Genomic DNA, 23,133 nt, shown 5'->3' with positions numbered 1-23,133 from the left:
TCTGCTCTTTGTCTCTTTCCTGGCATTTTGATTGATTTTGCTTTGAAATTTATTCTTTCATTTAACTCAGAAAATAAAAAGTTCTTTCCATTTATTTATTTTATTATTAATAAATCATTTGTCGATTTCCAACCTGTCCGTGTTTGTCCTTTCCTTCCATTGGTCAAGCAGACCTTCCATTGGTCTAGTTTCCTTCCATTGTCCGAACCTCGATAGACTGGGAGTAATTACCACAGATTTCACCAAAAATAGTCGGCACGCAGCAGCGGTAAAAACACTCGGCCGCCCTAATTAAAATCTAATCAGATAATATTGGTGCTTTGTCGAGGGCACGCTCCCCGCTCAGGTAACCACGTGACCTCGAGTTAAACGGAATAATTAGATGGCGGACATGGAACTCGTGGTTTTCTGGGAGGCATTCGTGGTTCTAAAACAACCCACCGTGCCACAACGTTAATTATGAGCGGTGGCCCCAGGTCCGGCTCTACCAAGGACAACCAGGGATTAATCCCCTTGAGTGACAAGCTGATGTCTCGGTATCCGGGGCCGCAACAATATATTGTAACGCTTTAGGAAATGTACCTCAGGAGGAGAGCATACATGGACACATCGGAGACCCAAGGATTCGTTATTTCTTTAGTCTGTGTGTATATTATACACTCTGGCCCATTGTCTCAGGGTTTTCCAGGTGGCATGTGTTGAGGTTAGTCTGTATTTCCCCGGTCTGATGTCTTCCATTCACCTTTCTTTCTTACACAGTCGTAGCCGCTGGACTGAGATTACCGGCTTGACTTTGAATACCAGTCAAAAAAAGAACCATGGTCAATATTAGTGTGGTGTTGATGTCGCACAAGCATGCTGGGCTGAATGGCATCGACGTATGTCTGATTTCCTTGTATAACCAAACTCGAGGCCACGCCCTCAGCGCCACACCTGGTGATCTGCTGAGAGGAACAGATAGGTGCAGCACCGGCTAACAGAGCAAATCAGAAGAGGTACAACTTCCTGTCTAACTATGCTTGTGCACTGTGTCAGACCAATGAAGGAAAAGACAACCAAGAGAGATTGGAAATAACAACAAACAATTATCTATTCACACACACACACACACACACACACACACACACACACACACACACACACACACACACACACACACACACACACACACACGCAATCATTTAAAAGCAAGTATCAACAGGCAAGAAAGCAAAAGGCACAAAAGAGCAGATTTAACTGCAACACAGTCTTTCTTATACAAGCTTATTTACACAAAAGATATGACGAGCATTCAATCGGGGAGAAGAAGAACTTTAGAAGAAAATAAAAGTAAAGTACAGAAGGGAAGACATTACACCGGAGAAATACAAGCTAACGTCAACGCATACCATCCAAAAAAACCCTGAGACAAGGGACGAAGGTTTATCTACACATCGACGAAAGAAATAACTCATCCTTGGATCTCCTCCACGTCCATGTATGTTCTTCCCCTGGGGTACGTTTCCAAAACTATATATATTTTCAAAAATGCAATGTTTGTTGTTATGAAGGCGATTTGGCTCTTCTGGCGAGATTAGTTCTGTTAGGTATAACTATTTTCACAGAAAAATGCAAATTCCATCAAATAATGAATATGCAAATGAGGTAATTAGTACATGTGATATCATAAACAGGTGACCCCTTCCATGCTGATCTGACTACACTTGTTTGACAAGCTTTGTTGGACTGTGTACTTTGGCCACGGGGTTAACGTGCACATCCTCAGCCTCGTTACAACGTTCATGTTTTCTTTTAACCTTTTTTTATTTGAAAAGACGGTCTCATCAGGACAGTGAGCCAGAAACACATTCATGAACTGATTCCCAAGTGATGAGCTGGCATTTTTTGGCTAAAAAAAGTTGGCTGGTTGACTGGCAGACAGCAGTTCAGCAGCTGACACTGCTTGTGTGCAATCTTGTGTCTTTCACAGACTCTGCCCCCTGCATACTCCATCTTAAGCAGGAAGTACATTTTTAACTCCAAATATCTTCTTTCCTGGCTGCCTATAACCTCATAAACTGTGTAATGGATGACTAAATACGGTAGGTGTGTCACAGACACCTCCTATTATTGGTCAGAACCTTTGCAGCAATTGCTGGTGTGAGGCAAGGGTTCACAGCTTACCATTCCAGTGAAGAGGTACCATTTGACTGACTGACACACACACGCACACCCTCTACACTAACATACATACAATGGGAGCATGCGCCACAGTGCATCGCTGTGTCCACTTTTCGCTGGTACACCAGGGCCTCCATTTGGCCATCACTCAGGCAGATGCCTGGCCCATCCTCATCTCTTACGGATAGGACCCTCTCCATCTGCACCTGGATGTCAATTCCATAGTGCTGGGATGATGTGAATGTGAACTGCACTTCCTGCGTGGAAGAATGAGGACCACCCAGTGGTACCCGGGTTATAAAAAAAAGCCAAGGTGCAGGCACGTGCAGTTAAGTAGAACTCTGGGACCGTCAAGTCTGGCGGAGCTTTAGGGTGGGTGTGCAGTTTAATTCAGTTTCAGTCTGGCATGGACCAGTTACTTACATCTCTGTTACACAAATAAAATTCTCTGGTTGGATCTCTGGCTATAGCTTCTTGGTGAGACATGTGCACAGTTACCATCTGAAGCTTGACGAGGGAGCATCCTGAAATATCCGACTATTCCAGCCAATTCCTAGTTGTCCCACGCACGCGATGTGAAAAGCCGAGTGAAGCAATTTTTTTATTATTCAACTTCGAGACACTAAATGTAAAGGGCTACTGGCTGGCCGGTTCGTGAAGACTCGGCCCAAGCTTCCCCCGGCCGACGCTGCAAGAAAGGTGGGATAATGGTAGCCATTGAAGAAGAAGAAGAAGAAGAAGAAGAAGAAGAAGAAGAATAAGATCATGATGATAATGATAATAAATGGTTTAATAGTAATACAGTAAAGTTGTTATCTCCATGGGGTTGGGGGAGCTGTCAGGTCACCGTCAATTTTTGCACAGACCAGTAACAGAATGTTCCTGCTCTACCTTGACAATGGCTAATACCATTTTACTGTTGGGCTGGGATGGTTATTGGAGGGGGGGGGGCATTAGCCCCCACATGCCACATGTACATATGACATTTCAGTCTTTCTATGCCTCACCCTGTGAAGACTTACATCCTTCTTTGAGTAATGGTTGTTCCCTGTCCATCGCTGCATCCATTCGCAATGATAGTGTTTGTTGATTGTTTCCATTCATGAATGTGACCAATGAAATATTAAACCGTTAACAAACACAAACACACACACCCAAATTGAGAGAGATGTATTGTGTCATTTGTAGGCACAACCATTATTCGAGGAACAACCTCATTTCAATTTAATGTTATATTTTGAATACAAATCACAAAACAAACCCAGAGTTTAACAACACTTTGTCTCTGAATTCATCCCAATCACACAGAGGAGTGAGATGATATTTTTTACTCTGCTGGTCTGGCAGTCAAGCAAAATTGAAAATTATTCCAAACACAAAATGAACTGTTTTTAAGGACATCATAAAGGACACAAACAACAGGCACGAATAACTGATATAACGTGTTAAATAAGGTGGCGTCACAGACGCTGCATCAACCGCGGTAAACTTCTGGAATTTGTTTTCCTCCGAACTTTAAAATATTTCTTATATTTCAATTGAATTATAAACTTGAACACTGTAGAACACAAATCACCTTTTAGAACTTTCTAAAAAAACTTCCGTTTAGCAGTACTTGGACAAAATATTATGTCATCACGACCAAATTTTCCGCTTGTAGACCCCACCCATGTCCTTGCTTCTCAAGACAGTGATGGGGAAATGTGTTTAATGAACTCTCTAGTCCAAAGCAAGATGTAGGAATGGTTTCAGAAGATAATTTGTTGTCACCTTCCGGATGTTGATTACATACCTTTTGGCACACCATCCCTATGTAATGGAACATCCTTTTACATTAAAGAAAAAAGTTTTTTTAATCGGGCATTTCTGTACTTCAAAAAAAAAATGTACTTACATGCTGAAGAATTTTATTTTGATTACAATATGAAATATCGTGGTCGTTAAAACCGCCGGTTGAACACAGATGAACAAAAAGCATGTGAGGACTGAACAGTCAGACTTGTAGTAAACAGACTTGAAAATGGTTTTCAGTTGTGTGACTGTACGGAATATGCCACCATCAACCTCATCCACATAGGTGTGAATGTGTGATTGGCCCTCGATGAAGTATTGCCGTGGGCCAGGCAGCCCTCACCCTTCTAGACCCTTCATTGCCAGACACGTGGGTAGGCAGCCATGCCTACTTTGTGGAATCCTGTCAAGTGATGAAAATGTTGAGTCGTCATGGACCTTCCCACTGTAAAATGCAGTACATTCTCGTTGAATCCAAGTACTGGGTGTTGGTACCTCTCTAACCAGCCATGAAATTGCAACAGAAGACTCACCCAATTAATGAACTTTCCAATCTGGATTTCTCCCAACGATATATCCTTCCTTCTGTACGTGGTGATGACAAATTATCCGACAAATGTCTCCTGTTCCTCTTCTGCTCCAATAGGTTCGTCTGATCATGTGCTTGCGAGAGGCAACATCTCTGGCTGTTGTGAGAGAGCTGCCTCAATGCCGTAGTCTGGCAGTTCACTCGATTTGACTGGCAGGAACTGCAAGCTGCCTTCTCATGTCAAGACTGGTCCTTCATTTCCACCTCTCCTGATATTAATATTGCATGTGAATCCTTCCACACATGCTTGCTTTCCTTTATGTAAAGACTTATGCCATCTTGTCTGCAGTTGTCACACAAATCCTTTCACCCTTGGTACACAGTATCCGATGGTAAAGCAGTTGCTTTCAAACATTTTGCCTTCTCTTCCAAGAAGGCCACCTCAGATCATTACACAGAGCGCAGAACAAGTGTGTGTCCACTCAGGAAAGCCAGAAACAACATCTGGCAAACCTCAAGGCTGAACTCTTAAACCTGTCTCATTCTTCAAAGACCTGGTGGTGCCTTGTCAAGTCCGTCTCTGGTGTATGGTCCCCCTCAATCCCTTCCCTCACTTCAAATGGCACCACAGCTGACTGCTCATGAGAAGGCCAAATTCCTGAATTCTGCATTTGTTTCCAAACCTTATGTAGCCAACCTCCTCACTTGTGACACATAGTTGTCACATATACCCGACCCTCTCGTACCTAACTGCTCATAACCCCTCACTCCCGACACCTACCCTACCCGCTTGTTCCCAACTGCTCCTGGATACTGAAGCATATTGAAGCATTGATATTGAAGCATTGAAGCCTTTGGGTTGGGAGGGGAAGGTTGAGGACTTAAAGTAATAATTGAAATCTTTCATAAAAACTCATTTTGACGGCATTTTGAGCTCGACTATATACCCTGTATATATTTTTTTTCGAAGCGATCAAGCCAACTGTTGACACACCTTCCAAATAAAAGGGATGAGCAATAAATTGTCATTTCTTACTGCAATGGAGCAAATGTGGATGTCGGCGAAACTCCAAAATTGACACTTAACAGTTCTTGGGCCTACGTTGAGATTCCAAACCTGGTTCTATCTCCGGTTCCGACCCCAATACTGGCCTCAGACAAACACATCCTTTAGCCTTATGCCAGTGTACATACTCCAGGCGAAGCTCCGATAAACCTCGGAGCCGGATCCGCTCCGTGAGCCTGGCTTTGAGTACCAAAAGGCAAAAGTGAAAGATTATAAAGTGCATTTCCAAGAATGTGCCACAGCACATTTCACCACCGAAGCTGGGCAGAGAAGGGTACTCCCGTCCTTCGCTAGTTTGTGTAATCGATGAAGGTTTTTTTTTGTTTTTTGAGCTGGAGTTTTCAATGCTGATAATGTGAAAATACATAAGGGTCGCTCGTCATTTTGACAGGCAAATCTGCTAGTATATACAAAAAAAAACAACCAAAAAAATCTCAAACTGTTACTTTAATAACCGCACTGTTATATGTTCCCCTGTGAAATTACTAAGTTAGCAAATTAACGGAAGGACGGCATTTCACTTCCTCTTGAAAACTCACAATCAGTTGGCGATGACAGTAAATTCCTCAAAATAAAAAAAATCGTTATTTTATCCAACTCCTCATGTGGATCTTATTAAGCAAATGTGACCAACACCGCGAGACAATACAACATGACAAATCGGTGGGAATGTCATAATCATCATAATATAATGGGAGTAAGCCTGGAACTTCCAACACACTTTTCTTCGAACATATCCTGTTCATACTTCCGAAATCTTCACATTATGTGTTCCATGTATGTACGCAGGTGATAGCGGATTCAAAAAATCGAATATAGATAGAATTTTCAAAGAGGGAATCGATGACGTCACAATCAGCAGCATTCTGTGGCAAACCGATGGCCGGGTCCCAGACGACGTGCTTTACTTAACTAAGTCCGTGAGTTCAGGACGTTTGTTCAACTCAGCATTTATGACTTTTATCCTGCCATGTTGTTAATCTGTTGATGGAGGTAACATAGAAATGATGAATATGTCAAATCGTTCGTGTCACTCATTCGGCACGATGTGTCAAGGCCAACAATCTGAAGCGACCGGTCTCAAAGGCTACCATGGGCACCCAGACACACCACCAATATGAACTGAGTTGTTGAATGCGGCACAAAACATCCAAAGAAACCACCGTAACTGAGTATTGTGATCCGTCCTGTCCCCCATATACGTCGTAGATGGGTATCTGCTAGTTTCAATAACCGGAACAGTCTTAAGATCAACTAGAATGGCACTCGGTAGAGCGCATACCTCCGCAAGGCTGAACAATTTATGCTTTGTGTCCCACTGATAGGCCGGATCTGGATTCGGACCTGAACCAAAATCTAATCGGCTTGTTCTTGTCACTTAACCAACTCATCCAGATAGTTTCGTCCGAATCCGTGCACAACTTTTTGAGATATCCTCCTGTATATCGTTTTGGTCCAATCTCTCAATGGTGAAAAGAATCAGTTAAAAAATTATCAGATTCAAATCTAGATCTGGATCTGGATCTTCCCCCAAAATCAAATCTATTCATCTGTATCACACACCCAACCTGTCCACCAAGTTTTGTCCGATTATGCGCACAACTTTTTGAGATATCCTGCACACAGACAGACAGACAGACAAAAAACAGGGACGATAACATAACCTCCGGAAGTAGGATAACATAAGCAGGGTCACCTTCGGTGACGGAAGTAGGCAAGAAATATTTCTTACCTGGAAATCTACCATATCTCGTGAGTTTCCAAGGAAGAAAAATTAAAACCACCACCACTACTACTACTCCTACTACTACTACTACTACTACTACTACTACTACTACTACTACTACTACTACTTTAACAGCCCCAATTATTCCCACCTTTTAGGGTTGGTGGGGAAACGTTTTTGGCACAAGTCTTTCACAATCTGACTGGTCAGACCTGACGTTCAAATGAAGGCGATTAGGGCAGGAATGTGGAATTTGTTCAGGGTGCCGGCGATAACTGGTCTTCCCTTTGTGAAAGACGCCGCAGGATCTTTCACAACTAACAATCGGTGCTGGTAGACATGTCCCCTGGCTTAGACTCACACATATTGATGCATCAACTTTCATGGTAAACACCAGGGCAGTGGCATAGCAAACGTTGGTGACACCTGGGGCCGGGTTTGCACCTGTGCCCTCTTTGTATTCGTTTCCGCTGTTGAAGCTCATCTTTGGCATGGGAAAAGTGTCAGAGCTTATCTGCACCTCGCCGAAGGATTGGACAGAGACATTGGCGAAATTATTAGTATCAGTCACTATAATAGGCAATTTAATCGCTTTTTATAACCCCGATCAACTCAACTCACCAGGGGAAGCACAACAGGTACCTTTTAATGAAGAGAACGAAACACGACAACTGGTTTGAGCCGAAAATAACGCCCCTTGTGCATGGGGAATGTCAATCCCCTCTTTCTCCAGTTACTGGGGCAATGCGAACAGACGTTACACCGCTTGTGGTTTTTGCAGCTGCAACTCAAACTTTATCATGAGTTCCTTCACAGGAAACCAAAGCAGGCCATTAAGCTCATCAAGCCTGCACGATGGTTGCCAACCTATGGTTTTTTTGTCCATGCTCTTCCCTTTTAAAAATCAGAGTCAAGCAAGGAAGCAGAAAATAGCATTATTAGAGAACAGCGGTTCGAACGACTCACTTCTCAGATTCAGAGCGGACATTCTTCAACCGTTATGCCACCAAAACTTCCCCCCCCCCATCGCGAAACGACTCCGGGATCATCCTTTTGGTCCCTCGGATGGCGGTATTAACCAGTGATGGTTATCAATGAAAATCGAGGACTCCGATCATTTTACTTACTAATCTAATTACTTGGATTACCTTCATGTTCCTCAATTCTGCACCCTTAGCCAAGCTGCCTCTGGGATGAGCACACACCCCGCGGTCCCCTCCTTTTTGTTACACTTGTGCACCAGGATGGCAGTTTACAGCTGGGTCGAGATTCAAACCCGGCTAGACGGCTCAGAGGCGAGTGTGCGTACCTCCAGGCCATCGTGCCCGTCCCATGATATATTTGCATGGGCATTATGCCAGCTGTCCCACACGTACATTCTCACCGCTATAAATAAAAAGGCAAGTACATTCATCCTTGAGGGTAGTACTCTGATTAAATTCCAGATTCCTTACCTGATTGAAGATGACCATTCTTTTTGGTGTACATGGTCGAGGCTCATGGAAGAGCGAGAGAAGAAGTGAGAGTGACATTAAGGGGAGCGGGAGAATGACACGTGGGGGGTGAACAAGCTGTGCCCAAGATGAATGAAAATTAAAAAAAGAAAAAAAAAACACCTGGATAAAGGGAGTGCTTGGGAATGGGGTCATTTGGGGGGTAGAAAAGATCATGAGTGTCGATGGGGGATGACCTGAGATAGTGGCGAACAGCCATCTTGGAGCCCTGGAGGGAAGAATGGGACTGAATAGACGGGGTAAGTTGGTTCCACGAGTGAGAGAGAAAAGAAGAACAAAAGGAGTTAATGGTCATAATGGGGGCAAGGTGATCAACCCATCAATGACAAACAAACAAACAAACAAACAAATAAATAAATGGAGTTTGAGGTTGTTTTTTTTGGGGGGGGGGGGTTCTTTTTTTCTTTTTTAACACAAGATCGAAGTGGCACAAAGTACAATCCACGGAAGTAGAAATCAAACACTAAACATGTATGTCATACCCCTTGCAATACATGGATATAACATGTACAAAAGTGATTTATAAACACATGTGGACTTATCAACAATGAGAAAAAAGAAATAAAAATACATTTTTGGCGAAGCAAAGCAAAAAAATCCTTTGCAAAGAAGGAACTGGTAAGGGACACGACAATGAGCGTCACGCAAGCCGACATGTTGTGACATCTCCTTATGAAACGAGCAACACTGTACACTTAGAAGTCGGAATCACGCTTGTATGAAGTGTGAAGGACTAGAAGGCACTGAGCACTCTCAACACGTCGGTTGGAAGAACAAGAGCCAATGGATCAGGGTGGACGTTTCAACTGTACGGCGGCCCTCATCGGGGGGGGGGGGCTTGTGAAAACAATCTTCGGTTTATCCATCGTAAGCATGTGACTGTCCCGGGGGCAACGTATTCACCTGGACGAAGATCCGCACAATGGCTTGTGGAGTTAGCATGACGAGGCTGGTCTGTTTAGCATTCCCATCTAAAATGGCTTCATACTGGGATCAATAGGCTCGAATATAATGGGAGGGGGGGTTGCCATTGCCTTCCCAGCAGTAGTTGGGGCAGCAATTTGTAATTTGTTCAGGTTGCCATCGATAAGCTCACCTACTCTTCACGGAGGACACCGTGGGATCCTTAACGTCCACAAATTAATGGCGGGAGATGGGACCCCTACTCTGACATCCATCTGAGTACCGGTACACACGATGATGCATCACCCATGCCTGCCTGCGAAACACCAGGACGACAGTTTATAGCTGGGTTTGGGATTCAAACCCAGGCTAGATAGCTTAGAGGAGAGTGTACATACCCACTGATGGCTGTAAACACTCCAGCACAGTCAGGAATAAAATACAACCACAAATAGCACAACCCAAACAACAGGTCAAAGTGTAGCAGGAACATGACATTCATATACGGACATCGTAAGCAGCACAACGTGGAGGAACAGCACCTGTACAACAGGTGAGTCCCTTCGCAGAAACTTGGAAAATGCTTCGTGGAGGACATTTAGGAGACCCTTGCAATTGGCCGGCTTTGCGATTCTTTCCTGGACCTTCAGGTGGTCGTCATCCGCAGGTAGCTGTGCATATAGAACAAATCTACCGCGTAGGCGACGAGGTTGACGTAGATCGCTATGGTGATGGTGACGTTGTCGTCGTAGGCGCAGCTACCCCAAGGTTGACCCTTGCAAATTCTCGAAGGCTGCCCGTAGGTCTTATCGAAGGAATACACCGGCCAGACGATGGCGACGGCGATGTACGCGAGGAAGGCGAGCAGCGCGTACACGGCCAAGATCCTCCTGATGGGGAAGTTGGGGTTGCAAGGCCATCCGATGATGGAGAAGATGATGGCTAAGAAGGACAAGATGAAGCAGATGCAGATGATTGCCAAGCAAGCCTCCTTTGCAGACCAGGAGTTGTACACGTTTCGCTCGTTGGCAACTGCAAACATGACACAGGCGACGAAGACCTGGACGACCTTCATTAGACCGGAAACGGTGGCCATGAGACCGGATATCTCGCCCTGCCGGGCTTTCGACAAGCTCACCTCGACGGCGTAAGCTGCGGTGGCCAGGATGGACGTGATGGTCGCTCCGATGCGATAGCCGCGGACCTCGTCGCAGCTGCTGCGCTGGGCTATCCCGGGGCACGAGTACCCGCTGAGAAAGTACACGGGGTACATGATGGAGGCGGCGGCGGTGCCGATGGTGGCTGTCATAGCGATCGAGATGGTGAGATCGCGCCAGGACACGTGCAGGCGCTTGTGTAGCTCCGTGAGGTCGAGGACCATGATGATGACGCTCAAGGAGAAACAGACGCACCAGATGAACATGCAGAAGTCCCCGTAGCCGTGCCTCTGCCAGCCGCCGCGGTGCACGACCAGGCTGAATGTGGTGCACGTCGCGATGATCTGAAACACGCGCACCGCGATGAGCGACGCTGTGCTGGGCATGGTGGTGAGGACCGAGAAGGGCCGAGTACCGCAAACCGTTGTCGAAAACGTCCCGTCGCAGGAAACCCGAGAGGGCACCGCCCAGTTCCTCGAATGTTTCTTCCTCGTTGTCCTCTTCGTGGTGGCGACCCCTGGCGCCTGGCGTGGGATGCCGGTCGCGCTCATGCGAGACGGGGTTTCGTATGACATGTTGGTTGTCGCTCCATCGCAGGCATATGATTAATTTGGCCTGAATTTGTAGTTTGGCGAGACGAGGGTGCGGCCTCACAATGGTCTACGGTTGCGAAAGACGCAGTGGGATGATCTTTTAATGAGGTCCATCAGTGAATGCTGGAAGATGGTGAGATGCACCTTATGCCTGCTGTTGGCTTAATGGTTAGGGTGGAGGGCTTGGGATCTTAGGGTCCTAAGTTCAAATCCCCCTCGGCTGTTAAATTAATACCAGGTGGGGTTGACTCTGCCTGTCATCCTTCTGAGGTTGGCAAAAGGAGCACCAGCTTACTGGTCACAGGGGGCACTGCATCAGCGGCACAGGCACGCTCCCAGCAATGATGCAAACCCGTAGTCACCGGCTGCACGTGAAACAACAAGGCACCATGAACTCGTAATTTGCCACCACACGACCAGTCTCTTCCATCGCAGGGGGGAACTGAAATATTTCTGTGCAGGGGTTATGCTTAAATTATGGAGAAGTGCTGACTCGACAACCATGCTTTTGAACCATTTACCAACAGCACATGTTGTTAGAAGATACACACAAGGAACTTCAACGCAGGAAGAGGCCACTTGGACCATCAAGGCTGCATCACATCAACATCACACCAATTCAGTCTCAGTTAATCAACTTGAATTCACTGGGGGTGGGGATGAGAGTTGGGTGGAGATGAGAACAGAAATGCAAATTTATTTTTAACTAAAACAGTAATCCATACTTCAGCCACCTGGCATTCCTGCCTCCATCTCCAATATTTATAGCTATCTAATCAACCCAAGTTTAAACCTATTAACTGTTTCGAAGAGGGGTTTTTTGCCCATGGAAACATGGCTAAGTGCAATAACTTTTTTGACTAATTGAGTTAACCTAGTGAATGTCAAAAAAACTGGAGTTCAAAGATATAACTAGCAAAGATACCCGCAATGCCCGGTCCCTCCCTCCTCCTTTCCCCTGACTCCTCCCATCCCTTGCACTGACTCCTCCCACCTCTTCCCCTGACTCCTCCCACCCCTTCCCCTGACTCCTCCCACCGCTTCCCCTGACTCCTCCCATCCCTTGAACTGACTCCTCCCACCCCTTCCCCTGACTCCTCCCATCCCTTGCACTGACTGCTCCCACCCCTTCCCCTGACTCCTCCCATCCCTTGAACTGACTCCTCCCACCCCTTCGCCTGACTGCTCCCACCCCTTCGCCTGACTGCTCCCACCCCTTCCCCTGACTCCTCCCATCCCTTGAACTGACTCCTCCCACCCCTTCCCCTGACTCCTCCCATCCCTTGAACTGACTCCTCCCATCCCTTGAACTGACTCCTCCCACCCCTTCCCCTGACTCCTCCCATCCCTTCCCCTGACTTCTTCCACCCTTCCCCTGACTCCTCCCACCCCTTCCCCTGACTCCTCCCACCCCTTCCCCTGACTCCTCCCATCCCTTGAACTGACTCCTCCCACCCCTTCCCCTGACCCCTCCCACCTCTTCCCCTCTCCACACTCTCGAAACAACTATACAAGTACGGCATACGTAAACGGATCAATATCACTTGTTTTAAAATTTACGCAATTGAGTGGGAATTTTTCAAAAAAGTAAATTAATTTAAATATTATTACAACAATACACCACACAGAGGGCCACAGGGGTCTGGTCATCTTTTTTTCCTGTGCAGCACAAAGCTGTCAGTATCATCATTGACTGAGGGTGTGGCAGTGCTGCTGATGCAGTGCCCCTGTAGGTCAGAGCAGCAATTTGGAATTTGGCCAGGATGCCGGGGATATCTCCCCTTACTCTTTGCGAAGGATCATTAATGTCCACCAACTGATTCCGACAGATGCGACACCCACATTGACTAAACACCCTGCCTGTGAAACACCGGGATGACAGTTTATAGCTGGGTCGGGATTCGAACCCAGGCGACACAGCTTACAGCGAGTGTGTGTACCTTCGTCGATTTGACGTTTCTATCTGTTCAATACCAAACCTACAAATGTCCTTTCCTATGAATTTTTTCATGTTTATTTGGAATCATATGAGGTCCCAGAACAATTCGAGCTTGGTTGCCCAAATGGCAACTTTGGGCAATTCTGGTAATTTGCATAATCCAAGATAGCTACCGATCACCATCTCGATAATTTAATTTTTTTACCCGCTTGTCCTAAAATGGTGTGCAATACCTCTTTTCAGGTTTTTTTAATGTATGTAGAATCCATTTCTGATGTTATTCCTTCGATTACAGGTCTATCTCACGCGTTGAAGGTCAGATAAAGGTTAAATTTGATCTCAGGGTGGAGAGCGAATTGAATCAACTTGATGAACATTAACGATTCACTTTGGTATTCACAAAAGCTGGTATTCACAATTACGTAAGTGTAAAATTATACAATAAGACGATAATTGTCATCTTCCTCAACTGAATCAAATTTCTGTATGCTCCCACTCATAATCGGGATCAGAAAGACCATCCTCATCCTCCTGGCCTTCGCTCTCCTGATCGGCATCCTCATCAAAATTCTCTTTCCCAACATCCTGATCTACATCATCCTCCTGATCTACGTCATCCTCATAAGCCTCCTCCATATCGACGTACTCCTCATGTGTAGTTTGAACATCTCGTCTCTTTGAGTGTGGATTGCAGCAGCCATTTTCACCAGAGCAGTTACAGTATGACGTACATGAAAATATATGTTCTTTATGGCAGCCACACGTCTCAGTGATGCACTTCTTACTCTGTGCCCTACATTGACACCGGATCACGTCAATTAGCTCTGGCGGTGCCGGGTCACCCTTCGCAGTGATAGGAACAGGGATATTATCCTGAATCTCCCATCCAAATTTTGTGAGATCAGCTGAATCATCGGGTGGAGCTTGGTGGTCTGCCTCTTTCTACAACATCCCTTGTAAATGAGCCCTCAACACATGTTGTAACAAGTTGGTCGTTGTTGGAGGAAAGGGCCATCCCTTTGAGACTTTTATTCTTTTTGGTGAATAGCGTAAAGCGAGCAGATTCCATACAAGTTCGCGGTACCTGACCATACAGAGCGAGGAAGAAAGGTTTTGCTGCTTCCAGCAAATCAGCTTCTGTGGTGCCCACCTCACCCAGCACATCAGACAAGCCCGGGAAGTTCCCTGCAAGCAAAGTTTTGAGTGCGCCGATCTTGCCTTTGCCATTATGGATATGAGGTTGTGTCGCACTCACTGAGGGCGTGCACGCCAAGGAGTTGCCAACATTTTGTCCCTAGGTCAGCACGGGTTGCATTGATATCTAGGACTGTACCGTCCCAACGCTCCATTTGTACTTTGCCCTGTAGGTCTGTCCGATACAAACAATACACCAACAGAACAAGCACATCAGTGTCATGACCAAGCACGCGTATCACACCCTTTCCAGAGGTGGCTGCTACAAGGATATAGGAAATCGTGGTGATGTCTGCTTCGTCATGACCAAATGCACCATCGTCGCGAGTATCCATCGTTACATTATCGTCAACAGTGAAGGTGTACAACATGCTCACCAGCCTCCGCTTGTTGTTCTTGCTCTTTAGGATGACATCTCATTTGGGTAAAGGACTGGCAATGAGAGCTCATAGTCGATGATAATATCACCAGCCCGGCGCATTCTCTCATGGTCCTTCGCAGAGACATCTTGGTACTTGTCAAAGACCACGATCTTCTCAGTGGCAGCTGTGTTGTTGTGACTCAAACGACCCTGGATCGATCACATCATCACCACAATAAGTAACCAGCTTGGTGAACTTTTGCTTCCGTGTCAACAAACCACCATGACTCACATATTTGTCATACAGTTCAATGGATGTCCAAGTACATAGTTTTCTATTAGTGTACATTTCATCGATAAGCAGGTTCAAAGCGGCATCATCAATCGTGGGGCTCTGGTCAGCATGCACAGGATTTCTCCTAAACTCATCATAACAGCGAACATGATACTGTGACTCAGCTACAGATAAGCCATCTGCGCCGTGACAACGCATAGCAACTTGAAGGGTGGAGCATCCTTGACACCCTTTCTTTCGCACTGTACCACTCTGTCCCATCTATCGGGATGTTTAGGATTTACTGACCACTCACAAGATGCAGCACAAAACAAACACTGTTTCTTTAAATGAAACTCTTTTGCTTGTGATCGTAAAAAGCCTGGTGTTGGCTTAGTGGTTTGGGTGGCGGCTTGGGATCCTAGGGTCCTGAGTTCAAGCCCTGTTGGGCCGCTGAATTAATATACCAGGAGGTTGACTCAGCCTGTCATCCTTCCGAGGTCGGCAAATTGAGTACCAGTGTGTACTGGTGAGGGGGACACTGCATCAGCGGCACAGCCGTGTCCCAACCAATGATGCAACCAGCAGCCACAGGCTGCACTCGATAGAGAGAGACTTGTGATCGTCTGATTCTGGCAGTTGGTGGTTCTTCACTGTCTATAGAACCCTCCTTCCTCTTCTTATCCACAACTTTTTTGACATGATACTTGGAGGTGAAAGAGCAGTAGCAGCCTTGATGAACTTCTACTAATGCCTCATCGCCTTGCGAATCCAAAACATCCACTGCATTCTAGTAAGGGTTTCATCGTCATACCGCTCTGTTGCACATTCGACAAGTCTTTTTACTGCTTGTAGCTTGAATGTTCTTACTCGTCCAGACTTGCTGCAGGTCGGGAGAAAGCACTTTCCAGCATCAGGCGCCGTATCGGCCATCTCGAATCATGCGAAATAAACACTGAAATTAGGAAGAAAATTGCACAAATACATGCAAACTTTTATCTATAACATTAAATATATATATGTATATATACAATATGATAATATAATCTTTTTCATTGAAACATACAATGGTTGTCCACACAGAGGTCAAATGTAACCTAGACCTGAACTTTTGCACACGTGAGATTGACATGCAATCGAAAAAATAATATCAGAAATGGATTCTACACACATGGAAACCCTAAAAAAAGTGTATTACACACCATTCGAGGATTAGCGAGTCGCATATGCTAAATTATCAAGATGGCGTTTGGTGGCCATCTTGGATTATGCAAATTACCAGAGTTGCCCAATGTTTCCATTTGGATAACCAAGCTCAAATCGTTCTAGGTACCCATATCTATCTATAATTGCAGCAATGTGTGTGTGTGTGTGTGTGTGTGTGTGTGTGTGTGTGTGTGTGTGTGTGTGTGTGTGTGTGTGTGTGTGTGTGTGTGTGTGTGTGTGTGTGTGTGACCGCTGTTTCTCGACAACCACTGGTCCAATCTAATTGAAACTTGCCAGGTATATTGCTGGGGACCGGAGTATGTGCCTTTTCAAGGTTTGATATTAATCGGACAAGTGGTTCCCAAGTTATGGCCATTTATTTACCAAACCAATGACAGGACACGTTGCTGTGTAGGCGTGGCCGATGGGGGAAAGGGCGTCTTGGTTACCAATGACAGGACACGTTGCTTGGCGTTTTGCACCCACAGTATATATCTTCTATCTATAATTCCAGCAATCTCTGTTTGTTTGCCTTTCAAAAGGTTTGAAATTAATCGGACAAGCGGTTCCCAAGTTATGGCCAAGTTGGAGTGCCTTCCCCATGACGGGTTACAACGTACGGACTTCCGGATAGTGATGACTTACTGTATTCTAATAATTTCTCGATTTCTTGTGCGAATTTATAGATAAACACAATTCCCCAATTCAGTTGTCGTTTATGAGAGCAAAGGAATGGCCTGTGTAGTTGTTTGAAAGTTTTTTCTTTTTTTTGCACGTACGGCCACGCATGTACAGCCATGCACGTACAGGCACGTGAGAGCGAAGGAACATCTTGTGTGGTTGTTTAGAAGTTTTTTTAATGTTGTTTTTTTTTGTACGTACGGCCACGCACGTACGGGCACGCGAGAGCGAACTAACATCCTGTGTGGTTGTTGTTTCTGGCAAACAGTTTGAAAGTTTATTTATTTGTTATTATTATTTTTTTGCACGTATGGCCACGCACGTACGGGCACGCGAGAGTGAAGGAACGTCCCGTGTGGTTGTTGTTTCTGGCACAAAGTTTGAAAGTTTTTTATTTATTTATTTTTTTGCACGTATGAGCACGCAAGAGTGAAAGAACAGCCTGTGTAGTTGTTTGAAAGTTTTTTTATGTTATTTTTTTTGCACGTATGTCAACGCACGTACGGGCACGCGAGAGCGAAGGAACGTCCTGTGTGTTTGTTTGAAAGTTTTTTTATGTTATTTTTTTTGCAAGTACAGCCACGCACGTATGGACACGCGAGAGTGAAGGAACGCCCTGTGTGGTTGTTGTTTCTGGCACACAGTTTGAAAGTTTTTTATTTATTATCTTGCCAAAACGAATTTTTTGCAAGATATGTTAGTCAGCTTGCATGTTTTTTTTTGTTTGTTTGCTTATTTGTCTGTAATCACGTATAAAAAATTCTGCAGAGCACAGTTATCATCGGAAATTTTTGTAACTTCGTATATCAGAGGCCGATAGAGGTCCCTTTCAGCGCACAAAATTTTGAAGGTCAAGGTCAAAGGTCAAGGTCACTTTGGCGCAAATCAGGGGAGTCGACGAAACCCTTATTTTTTGAATAATTTTGATCGGATCGTCTTCAAACTTCATGGGAATATAGTTCATGGTCTGGCGCTCAGCTGATTAATTTTTGGTGGCGATTGGCCTTGACCTTCATGGTTAGCGCCGAAGGTCAATCATATTTGACCCCAAGGTCAAATTTTCAAGTTTTAGGAACCATATCGTGTAGTACCTCAAATTGAACACCTTGATGAGTGCTTTCTCGATATGTCAAGCTTGAGACATTATGACGTCATTTGGTGACGTTATGAGGCAAACGCATATTTTTCATGGTTACTCTGTAGAACGATTCTCATCGGAATCTCTCGTAGGCAGATATTCCTCACGGAGTCGCTCCTGGTGGATAGCATCTCTGTTCACCTCAGTGTGACCTTAAAGAAGTCACACGTGGTCACCTTTTGGCAAGATACGGGTCACCCTGCGGGTGACATTGGTTTATTTATTTATTTTTTGCACGTACGGCAACGCACGTACGGGCACGCACGAGTGAATATAAGTCAACAAAAAAAACTTCAAAGGAAAGAGCATTTCTAGGTTTAGGAAATGACATGGATTACCTCTTGGCCATCCTGCCACGGAGTGTTGACGCATTGCTTTGCGGCAACCGAAGAGATTTTTAAATTCTCTCTTGAACTCGTAGTTTGCTTTCTTCATTCTTATCCTCCAATTTATTTTTGCCTATTCATTAACCTTTTGTTTCATTCAATATAATATTGTCAGAACAGAAGCAAAACTTAAGTTTAACGCTTTGGAAATTTCACGTGTTCTTGTGTAAATATGGACGAGGTGGAACCATAGCCTTGCTTAAAGAAATACGCATATACGTTTCGTTTTTAATAAACGCCGTTTTGTTAAAAAAAAAAATATATTTCGTGAACAACATCAGATCCTCAAATCTGAAATCATATTTCGATGATATACTTTAAATCGTTTCCAAGGCAACGCCGATAAGGTCGATATATCAGGTTGTCCAACGAAAGTTTTTACTCAGGCCATGACGCGGCGCCGCCACAGCAGCCGGGACAATACCCCCACGCGCATGCGCAGAGCTATCACATGGTAAAACCACAACAACAACAACAACATTATTTAGTTGGCTGAGTCAAAAATGGCGGTGAAGACTGTTGTGAGGTGAAGTTGGGTTGACCATTGATAAACCACTCATGAATTATCTTCAAAAAGGGTATTTAACTTGACCCACATACCCAGTTTTCATTCACACACTCCCTTGGAATTCCTTTATTATACGTGCAAAGATTTGGGCCTCCTGGTTTCATGGTTTTGGAGTTATTGAGGAGACACACACACCCACTGACTGACTAACTGGCTTACTCACTGACTGACTGACTGACTGACTAACACTTTAACATTTATGATTAGTCCTCTTCCCGGTTTCACAGGAGGCGACTGTAGGTTTGCTCTCCATCGGTCTGTCTATCTGTCCGTCCCACCTGTGCGTTTTCAGACCTTTTTTTCCCAAACCCTTTAACATTTTCAACTTAAACTTGGTACATGACTCTATTATGATAAGTTACAGAACAAGTTCGAGTTTCAGGGCGTTTCATCAATTTTTCACAGAGTTATGGCCTTTTTGGACTTAGAAACTATCACATCAGTAGGGGGGGCAGGTATTGCAGAGCAATTCTCCCTCTTGTTATAGACGGGGCTGGGAGGATAGCCGAGATGTATGCATACTCACTCTCAAGCTGTCTCGCCTGGGTTAGAATCTTCAAGTGCTGTAAATTTCCACATGGTGTTTCACAGACGGGGTGATTCATCAATGTGTCACCATCCATCGGAAGGACGTTAAACCATAAACATTAAACAGTGGCCGTTCATGGACATCAAAGGTCTCATGATGGTTTCCATTGCTGAAAGGAAGCGGATTATCGTCGGCACCTTGAACTAATTACAACTATCCTACCCGAATCACCTTCAGTTGGACATTGGACCTTGCCAGCCAGTTCGCGAGAGACTTGGGCCAAAAGCTTTCTTCTTTCTCCAATCGAGAATTAAAGTCCCTCAAATTCTTTAAAGGATGTTTGGTGGAGGAAATCATTTTTGAGTACCAGTGTACTGGTCATGGAAGCATTACATCAACAGCAGAGCTGTGCCCTCAGCCAAAGATGCTACCCGCAGCCTTGTGCTACGTATGAAGGAGGGGGAGGAGGAGGCAAAAATGCTACTTGAGTCGAGTAGTTCCTCAGCAAGTAAAAAGTATACTTCTCTTCCATCCCTTTCATCTCTTCAAATGGTACCACAGCCGACTCCGCTCTTGAGAAGCTCGAATGCCTCACTTCTGTGTTTTGTTTCCAAATCTTGTATCCCCAACCCCTTCCTCTCTGTAGCCACCTTTCCCTGTTAAACCCAACTGCTCCTGGATTCTGTGTCTTTTGCACCTGAGAAGTTGGAGAAGTTTCCTTCAACCCTCGACCTTGACTCTGACTCTGCCACTGGAGTGGACGGCATCAACTCATGCGTCCTAAAAACCTACTCTGCTGATCTTTCTCATCCTCTCTCTGCCCTTTTCACCCTGTCATTTGCCCGAGGTCATCTTCCATCTGCTTGAAAATCCGCCAACATCACTTCATTAAATAAAAAAGGTACAAAAACTGATCCCGTTAACTACAGACCTAAAAGCTTACTTCCAATCATTAGCAAGGTCATGGAATCCATCAGCACAGTTGATATGAATCCTTCCTTTTCTCCAACAACCTCATCTCAGATCACTAATTTGGTTTCAGACCAGGTCATTCCGCCTTGGACATGCTGCTTCCACTCACCCAACAATCGATGGAGTCTCTCATTGTCAGACATGAGATCAGAGTGGTCTCTCAGGACATATCTCGTGCTTTTGATACAGTCTGGAATCCCGCATTACTCTCCAAACAGTCTGTCTATGACATCCAAGGCCAACTCCACAAATGGTTTACTGACTTCCTCAACTCTCGTAGCCAACATGTGGCATTCAACGGATCCCCTTTACTCTCCTTTCTCTGTCAAGGCTGGAGTGCCCCAAGACGGTGTTTCTGGGTCCAGTCCTATTCCTCATCTTCATCAATGATCTCTCTGACTGCAAAATCCTCTTTATCATTTTGCTGATGACTCCAATCTCTGCCATGACATCCCTCATCCTTCACACAGGCAGGCTGCAGTCTCTTCCCTCTCTTCAGACCTTGAAGAAATTACAAGCTGGTCAAACACTTGGAATATGTCTTTCAATCCATACAAATCTCACATTCTCTCTCTCTCTTTCTTTCTCTCTCTCTGAAAGGACTCTCCAGTTTAGTCAATCAAACCACTGAGTGTCACAACTACTGAGCCAAAAAAACAAGTTGCCATGGATACATCAAACTGTCCATTCCATTTCGATTAAAATTGACGATCTTAATCAAAGCTCAAGTCAATCGGATGAAAATTGATGATTTTAAAAGTTTGACCTTGAGTTGACCTTTGACCTTTTGACCTCAAAAATAGTTATTCATTTTAGAAGTTTGACCTTGAGTTGACCTTTTGACCTTAAAATAGTTGCTTTCCCAATTTATTGATGCAATTGCTCTAATTTTTCAAGTTAACAGGTTGAAAATTGATGAGTTTTTCAGATGAAAATTCATGATTTAAAAAGTTTGACCTTGAGTTGACCTTTGATCTTAAAAATAGTTGGTTTCCCAATTCATTGACCCAATACACAAATACTGTTCGACTTTCAGTCAATTGGGTGAAAAATGATTTTCGAAATTCGACCTCAAGTTGACCTTTGACTTCAAAATCAATGGACTTCTCAGTTGTGACTACCTCTACAACTTGGTCAAGTTTCATGGCGATAAGTTTACAATTGTGACCTGTAGACTATTCACAGAAAAACAGACAAACAAACAGACAAATTAACAAAGTCGAACGACCAATATACTTGCAAATCTTCAATTTTGCAAGTAACAAACAAACAGACAGGTGAAAACATAACCTCCTTCCACCTTCAGCAGTGTAAGGGCACTCGGTAGAGCGCAAACCTCTGCCTGGATCCAGATCCGGATTCGAAGCTTCACCAAAATCCAATCATTCGTCTTTGTCAGACACAGGACCTATCGACCAAGTTTTATCCGAATCCATCCACAACTTTTTGAAATATCGTGCTATATATCGTTTTTGGCCCGATCTCTCAATGGTGAAGAATTACTTTAAAAGTTATCAGATCTTTATCCGTAGCCGGATCTTCACCAACGTCTAATCAATTTGGCCTTGTCACGCATCCAACCCACCACCAAATTTTGTCCGAATCCATCTACAACCTTTTGAGATATCCTGCACACAAACAAACAACAAAGACACCGTGCATAGCACACGATACTAACAAAATCCATAAAACAAATTGGACCTTAAAAACAATTTGTAGTCGAATCAATGACCAAATATGCAAATCCTCTTCAAATTTCAGGTCAATTGGATGAAAATTGACAATTTTAGAAATTCGGCCTATGTTGACTTTTTAGCCTGTGTTGACCTTTTGGCCTGTGTTGACTTCAAAAAGATTTGTTCATTAAATTCAATGACCTGATGTGCAAATCATATTCAAATTTCTCGTCAATCGGATGAAAATTGACAATTTTAGAAAGTCGGCCTATGTTGACTTTTTGGCCTGTGTTGACCTTTTGGCCTGTGTTGACTTCAAAAAGACTTGTTCATTAAATTCAATGACCTGATGTGAAAATCCTCTTCAAATTTCAGGTCAATTGGATGAAAATTGACAATTTTAGAAATTCGGCCTATGTTGACTTTTTGGCCTGTATTGACCTTTTGGCCTATGTTGACTTCAAAAAGACTTGTTCATTAAATTCAATGATCTGATGTACAACTCCCATTCAAATTTCTCATCAATCAGATGAAAATTGAGGATTTTTAGAAATTTGACAAATTTGGAGACCTTTGGCCTTTATTGACCTCAAAAGTACTGGTTCATTAAATTGAGTGACCTGATTTGCAAATCCTCTTCAAATTTCAAATGAATATGATAAAAATTGATGATTTTAGAAATTTGACAAAGTTGGAGACCTTTGGCCTTTATTGACCTCAAAAGTAACTAGTGCATTGAATTGAGTGACCTGATTTGCAAATCCTCTTCA

At 44.3% G+C, this 23,133-nt stretch overlaps 1 protein-coding gene and 1 long non-coding RNA gene across 2 annotated transcripts; both read right to left on the bottom strand.

Annotated features, from left to right (window-relative positions):
• Nucleotides 1–9,171: 9,171 nt before the first annotated feature.
• Nucleotides 9,172–11,595, bottom strand: LOC147035658 (myeloid-associated differentiation marker homolog). Its single transcript, XM_085846028.1, has one exon. The coding sequence runs from the start codon at nucleotides 11,419–11,421 to the stop codon at nucleotides 10,336–10,338; it is 1,086 nt and encodes a 361-aa protein (XP_085702154.1). The 5' UTR covers nucleotides 11,422–11,595; the 3' UTR covers nucleotides 9,172–10,335.
• A 1,337-nt stretch (nucleotides 11,596–12,932) lies between these two features.
• Nucleotides 12,933–18,725, bottom strand: LOC147035657 (uncharacterized). The gene is made up of 3 exons (XR_015049242.1): nucleotides 18,571–18,725; nucleotides 14,950–16,140; nucleotides 12,933–14,747 (listed from the first exon to the last, which is right to left on the bottom strand). It is a non-coding gene; the product is annotated as an uncharacterized LOC147035657 (long non-coding RNA).
• Nucleotides 18,726–23,133: the final 4,408 nt, after the last annotated feature.

This window comes from Eptatretus burgeri, chromosome 1 (genome assembly GCF_056783735.1).
Source record: "Eptatretus burgeri isolate ZD-2024b chromosome 1, Ebu_testis_v1, whole genome shotgun sequence".
NCBI classification, from domain to species: domain Eukaryota; kingdom Metazoa; phylum Chordata; class Myxini; order Myxiniformes; family Myxinidae; genus Eptatretus; species Eptatretus burgeri.
This window is presented reverse-complemented; position numbering and strand designations above follow the sequence as displayed.